The following is a 7,098-nucleotide window of genomic DNA, read 5'->3' as shown; positions in this document are numbered from 1 at the left end:
TCTGCTGAGTTTTGCGTGCGTCCCAACAGCGCCATCTCATGGATTGTTTTGGAATATACTGACTGACTGAAATATATTTATTTATCACACACAAATTATATTCCATATTAATTCTGTTATAGTTCATGCTGATGCTACCCTAAATGAGGAAATAAAATTGCGTTTGATTTCGAGAATTTGATTTATTATTTAAGTATTTTAACGTGATCATTTTTGTTAGGAAAAAATACTTTGTAAATATAAGAATATACAAACTTCGATAAAATAGATCAAATTAATTGTAAAAGTTAATTCTATAAATTCAAATATTTTTTTCTTTAGATATTTATTTTAATATGTGCTGAGAACTAATTTCTCATTGAACTCAAAATGAGGCTTGAATGGGGCAGGCATATGCACATGACGTCACAGATCCCGCAATATCAAAAATATATTGATTAAAAAAATGCTTTGTTTATTATGAAGAGGATGTCTTAAGCTATGAATCTTGCATGGTACAAAGACCTCTTACTGTAGCCTATGTGTCAAAAGATCAAGGCAAATTTGATTTCATGTCATGACCCCTTTAAATTATCTAATTGTTTATGAACAAACCGCACAAAAATCACACTAAATAAAGAAATACTTGCAAAGTAGGCCTACATTTATCTAATATTGCAGCCCATCACATATTTTAGACAACCAGGAACAGGAAATATTCTAATAATTAAAGGTATAGATCTCTTGAAGGTAGGCCGTAGGCTATCTAGTTAGAAAGAGAAACAATAGTCTGCATGCTTGTCATTTTGTCACTTTGACAGTTTGTGCATGAATGTGGAGTATGTTTCCTCTGAACAGGTAATGGGCTGAACAGGTTTTTCAGAGTGAGTAATGCGTACATCCTCATTTACACACAAACACGCCCACCTGTCAGCAGTCATAAGTAGCCGAGCTCTCGGGAACCTTCAGCGTCTGTTTACCGTCCTGTCCTCCTTCTGCAACACACCATCTCTCCATCTCTGTCTGGTAATAATGGCTTCTAATAAGGGCTTCAGCAGCCGCTCAGGGGGCTCATACCCCCGTCTGGGTAACTCGTACTTCGCTTATGGGAACGTGGTCCCCATCCAGGCTGTGTCCGTTAACACGAGTCTCCTGACCCCCGTGGATCTCCAGCTGGACCCCGACCTGCAGGCTGTGCGGACCCAGGAGAAAGAACAGATCAAAATCCTCAACAATCGCTTTGCCTCCTTCATCGACAAGGTGAGACATTTCTAATTCTCTGCCTACGTCACGCTGCTAAGTGCTCATAATACATAACGGAGATTGTTAAAGGTCAGCTTTGTAATTAAATGTATTTATGGGTCTGGAAAATATGAAAAACTACCGAATTTATTGATATTTATTGTATGTACGCCTATGTATACTTATTTTTCTTATTTTAATCTCAGCACCCAGATCTGTTAATAAACTGAAATAAATATTTATTCATTTTTACTAATTATTTTGTATCCTTTTATTTTATTTTTTTAATATCTGAATCCCAGCAGCCAGAGGGGAGAAATATATACATAATGTTTTTTTTATTACTTAAATTCTTTCTCATTTTATATTTATTTTTATACTTCCTCAATCTCAGCCAGATCTATTAATAACCTGTTGGAGAGAAAAATCACAAAATGATTTAACATCTCAATTGTTTCTCCTAGATGCCAATGAGATAAAAATGAAAGCAAACCGACTTTTCAATAAGTCTTCTGAGAAAAAGACTCAAGGGTGACCAAACGTCCTGTTTTCCCAGGACATGTCCTGTTTTCACGTGCTGTCCTGGCTGTTTTTTATAAAGTGATGAAAATGTCCTGGTTTTCATTATTTTTCATTGGGCCATTAAGAAAGAAAAACAGGATAAAGAGGAAGAAGAAACCTAAATTCTGCCGAGTGTCCTGGTTTTCGATAATCAAAATATGGTCACCCTAAAATAATAAAATGCCTCCTATCGAATATCAGCAGAGGCTCAAATTGTGCTCAGTCTGGCCAACCCTAAAGATGAGATTTCAATATGAAGTCAAACTTTTCTCAATAAAAACAGTTTTCACAATATCATATGAACTGAGCTACCATATTCATTTACAGCTCTACTCTTACTGTATGACAATTGTTGTCTGTTTTGTTAATATTTTGCATTATATTTCTGGGGGGTTTTTCCTAAAGAAAAAATGATCAAGAGTTGATCCTTAAATGAAACATAATAGTTGCAAGAGCAACATTTGAACACTAAAATGTTCTCATAAACACACGCAGGTTCGTAGGCTGGAGCAGGAGAACAAGGTTTTGGAGACTAAATGGCAGCTGCTACAGAAAGAGTGTAACCCCGAGTCTAAACTGGAGCCCATGCTGCAGTCTTACATCAGATCCCTGCAGGAACAGCTGGAGCGCGTGAAGAAAGACAAGGAACACCTGGATGCCGAGCTCGGGAATGCCCACGCACAGGTTGAGGAATTAAAACACAGGTCTGTAATCGGACACTTCATCTTCAGTTCCGACTCGAAACTATAGTGTTCACTTTCAAACCATCATAAGCAGAGCGGAGTATTTCTCTCAATATTCTTCATAATTATAGTCTCAACATTCTTACATTCAGAATCATTTCAAATCTAAAATGTAAAATCATGTACTCTTTATTGTTCTTCTATGAACCTTTAACATCCCCCAAAAAATGGATAACGTTCTTTAGAATGTTTTCAAATGCTTTTTAAACAAAAACAAGAAAAGTTATTTAAGAACTGTTCACTGAAATAGTTCTTCTAATGCATCGCTGTTGAAACCCAAGGTGGAACCTTTATTTGAAAGAGTGTAACAACAACATTCCTAACAATCATTTTTCCGTGGAGTTTTAGCCAAAATACCAGTTGACTTAATTGTATGCCAAATATGGTAATATGTTAAGAATTCAATATGATAAGGATCTGACAAATGTAAGTCATTTTACTGCGGTAATTTAACCATCCCTTTCGTCGGAAAAGATTAATGAATTAAAACAACAGGAAGATTCTGACACATTCTCACATTGTTGAAGATCCATACTTTATTATTAATTAATTAACATTATGATATGAAGTGATTATGTTTGCGCAAACAACATATTTTATGACTATTTATTTATTATTTAGCATGATTTATAATAAGCCCAGTATTATTTATTAATATTTTGAATTAGCTTTTATTTTTTATATTTTCAGTTTAGAATTTTAGCTTCTGTTATATGATTTGGTCTTTTTTGCAAGTTTTTTTATATTTCTATTTAGCTTTCATTTATTTTTTATTTCAGTTTAGCTTTAATCATTTTTAAAACTTTTTTCCCCCCAGTTAGTTACCAAGGCAAGATTTCAATTTGTCATTTGTCATTTTTTTAAGTTGAAGTTTTTCATCTAATATTATTTATATTGACTAGTATTTTATTTCAGCTCAATTTCAATAAATGGAAACTATTTTGAATAGTATTAGTTAACAACAAAACCCCTGAGTGAAGTTAACATGTAGGATATATGCTTTTACAGGTATGAAGATGAGATTAATAACAGAAACAAAGCTGAAAATGAATTTGTTCTTCTGAAGAAGGTAAGACAAATCTAGTTACAGAAGATAGATAACACAATTAATGTCTGATGGAAAAAAAAGTGATCATCAGGGTTGTTGCCTGCATTTGGCAGACACTTTTATCCAAAACGACGTTTCTAGAGCCATCCTCCTCTACTGTATATGAGCTCCAGGAGCGTCCCAGGCCTGTGAACTGAGGCGACGGCCCTGATGGTCAATACAACACTGTCTAACATTAGTCGTTTGCTTGCAAAAAGCATCTGCCAAGCTAACAAGTGTAAATGCCCTGACAGGATGTGGACGCAACGTACTTGTGTAAAAATGCACTGGAAGAGAAAATATCAGGAATCCTGTGTGACTTGAACTTTTTCAAGTGCTTCTATGAACAGGTAATTCAAACTCAGACACGTGAATAAAACGCCTAAACGTCCTGAGGTGAATCTTATCCCTCTCTCTCTCTCTGTGTGTAGGAGCTGCATGAGCTGCAGGCTGGAGGGAAGAGCATGTCTGTTGTAGTGGAGATGGACAACAGCCGGACGCTGAACATGGAGAAGATCATCTCTGATGTGAAGAGCCGGTATGAGGAGATCTCAGCATGCAGCCGAAAGGAAGCGGAGGCCTGCTATAAGAACAAGGTGAAGATCAGATCTCTGACTTCCCATTACAGAATTGGGTATCTTGGCAACTCTGAACGAGACGATGTTGAGAAATGCTAAAGGAGAAACATGAGATTATTGGTGCTGTTTCTCATGAGAAAAAATCGGAGAATCTGAAGCCTTAAACAAAAGCTCCATTTACAGGACGCTGCATTTAATCTCTGAGAACAGCAGTTGAGATCTCGTCTGTTATTTCCTGGAGGTTCTCCTGTTTTAACCTATTATAATTACAGACTTTAGACTTTTGAAACAGCTGGTGTTTACATTTAGCCTATTATAAATATGTGTGTATTCATTTCTAAGCAGTTGACATGAAATTTCAAGTGGTTTAAAATTGTAATCTTGCCACGGCCCCCCAAATATGATAATCCTTCTGTGTTATTATTTATTTAAATCAAATGTTTTTATTTCTTAATTGTAATATCTATTATTTATTTAGTGTAAACTTATTTGTATTCATTTATTTTGCAATGAGTCATGCTATAATTCATCTACAACAATTTTTTTTAACGTATTTTTTATTATCCAACTCTTTATTTCAAAGCATGTAGGCCTACATAATGTTTTAATTTCCATAATAAAAATATTATTTTACTACACACATCTAAAACAATTTGTAGAACAACGTGTATATTACGTATCATATTTTTATTGTTAAAAATTAATGTCACACCACAGAACCTAATGAAGGCAAACAAAAGTGATAAAAAAATTGTGAAATATTATTACAATTCAAAATAACTGTTTTCTGTATAAATATATTTTAAAATGTAATTTATTCCTGTGATGCAAAGCTGAATTTTCAGCATCATTACTCCAGTCTTCAGTGTCACATGATCGTTCAGAAATCATTCTAATAGGCTGATTTTTTGATCAAATAAATGCAGCCTTGATGAGCACATACAAACTTATTTTACAAATCATAATAATTCCAATAATGTGTGTGTATATATATATATATTACATACATTATATATTACATAACCTTAATAATTGTGCATATACCTGTTTTTCTCCACAGTTGCACATGATCTCATCACAGGCTGACCAGTGCAGCACTGAGCTGAAACGCAGTACAGGTGCAATAGCTGATTTGAAAAGGCAGATCATGCGACTGCAGAATGACATAACCTCAGCTAAATCCCAGGTAACTGATCCAGATAATACTCTACTAGCAACTGATCATGTCTGCATTTGAACACTAGGGCAACCATGAGCATCCTCAATAAACGCACTGATAACTTTCTGTGCTATGGCAGACAGGATCTTTAAAGGCCAGGACTGGAAATGCATGTAAGCTCATTTTAAATGAGTTGTACTGTAGTTGTCTGATGTCATTACAGTGTGAGAGTGTGGAGGAGCAGATTGAAGAGGCGGAGCGTTGTGGTGAGGATGCGGTGCATGACGCCAAACAACAAATCAGATCACTGCAGGACGCACTGCAGAAAGCCAAACAGGACATGACCAAACATCTCCATGACTACCAGGTGCTGATGAATCTCAAACTGGCTCTGGATATTGAGATCGCCACCTACAAAAAACTACTGGAAGGAGAAGAGAACAGGTGAAACCGAAAAAGCTTAACCAATTTACCGAGTGCTTAATATAAAGTATGAAATAGCTGAAATAAGTGGTCAGAAGTATAAATAAAAAGTAAGAAGGTTTCAGTTAATAACTCAAATCCGACCTCTCTCCCATCAGGCTGGAATCCAGCGTAAACATTTATCCAGTCCATAGACGCTAATGAAGAGCAAGAATCCCACTGTCTACACATTTACCTCACATGTCAATCAAACAATCACTGCTTGTCATTGCTGAGTGAAGACTTCAAGAGTGGGCAAATTACAAAAAGAAGAAAATAATGTCCTCAATGTTATTTGGTTTTACAAAAATAAATAATATTTTGTCCTCAATGTTTTATTACAAGCAGCAAATGTCTTTTTTTTTGTTATATGAAGGTCATATATACAGTAGGCTATATATATATACATACATACACATATTTTATATATATAAAATCAGATCTATATAAAAATTCTCCAAATGCCATGTATGTAAAACATTTTTTTACCATTGTCCCAGACTCTGAGTCTGAAATTCCATTATAAATGTGAAAAAATAAATAAACTTAAGGATTATTGCAAAATCTTAATCAGGTATTAAAGGGATAGTTTACCCCAAAACAATTTTTTTGTCATCATTTACTCACCCTCATGATGTTCCAAACTTGAGTTTCTTTCTTGTGGTCAACACAAAAGATGATATTTTAAAGGATGCTGGTAACCACACAGCCATTGACTTCCATAGTATTTTTTTCCTACTATAGAAGTCAATGGCTGTTTGATTATCAACATTCTTTAAAATATCATCTTTTGTGTTCAGCAAAAAGGTTTGGAACAACATAAGTAACAGTAATTATGACAAAATGTTCATTTTTGGGTGAATTAGCCCCTTAATATTTCTGTCCTTAAATGTAAATTACACAATTAGTGTCATTTGAAGAATCTGAAGGATTTTTTTTCTCCACATCAAAGAAGAGCGTGACCAGAGGCCAGACAGCTTTACTCATGTAATAGTCTAACAGTAATACAGGGGTAAAGCAAAGTTTGTCATCCAGTTTTCAGAGAAAGAAACAGGCTTGATAAGATTCCAAGGAAAGTAACAAAAGGAATCAACACCCCCTTATTTAAGCACCTTTACAATAAACACACAACCATCAAGCAAACTCTAAACCCAACAAAAAGAAAAACCTAGAATGTTTTATGTTTTATACACACAAGTGCTATTTTGTATCAGGCTTTTCTTCTGTAGATCAGTTTATGGTCATGATAACAGAGACAATAGAAAACTTTGCTCTGACCAGCAGCGC

General features: G+C 34.9%; 1 protein-coding gene across 1 annotated transcript; it reads left to right on the top strand.

The window, feature by feature from the left end:
- The first annotated feature begins 979 nt into the window (after window positions 1–979).
- si:dkey-222n6.2 (keratin, type II cytoskeletal 8) lies at window positions 980–5,800 on the top strand. Its single transcript, XM_056265242.1, has 7 exons — window positions 980–1,239; window positions 2,278–2,486; window positions 3,534–3,594; window positions 3,867–3,962; window positions 4,044–4,208; window positions 5,251–5,376; window positions 5,573–5,800. Exons 1-7 carry the CDS (start codon window positions 1,012–1,014, stop codon window positions 5,795–5,797), a joined length of 1,110 nt encoding a protein of 369 aa, XP_056121217.1. The 5' UTR covers window positions 980–1,011; the 3' UTR covers window positions 5,798–5,800.
- Window positions 5,801–7,098: the final 1,298 nt, after the last annotated feature.

This window comes from Rhinichthys klamathensis, unplaced genomic scaffold, assembly GCF_029890125.1.
Source record: "Rhinichthys klamathensis goyatoka isolate OS25496 unplaced genomic scaffold, OSU_Roscu_1.1 h1tg000231l_1, whole genome shotgun sequence".
NCBI classification, from domain to species: domain Eukaryota; kingdom Metazoa; phylum Chordata; class Actinopteri; order Cypriniformes; family Leuciscidae; genus Rhinichthys; species Rhinichthys klamathensis.
The sequence above is the reverse complement of the archived record's forward strand: the minus strand, read 5'-3'. Positions and strand labels throughout refer to the sequence as shown.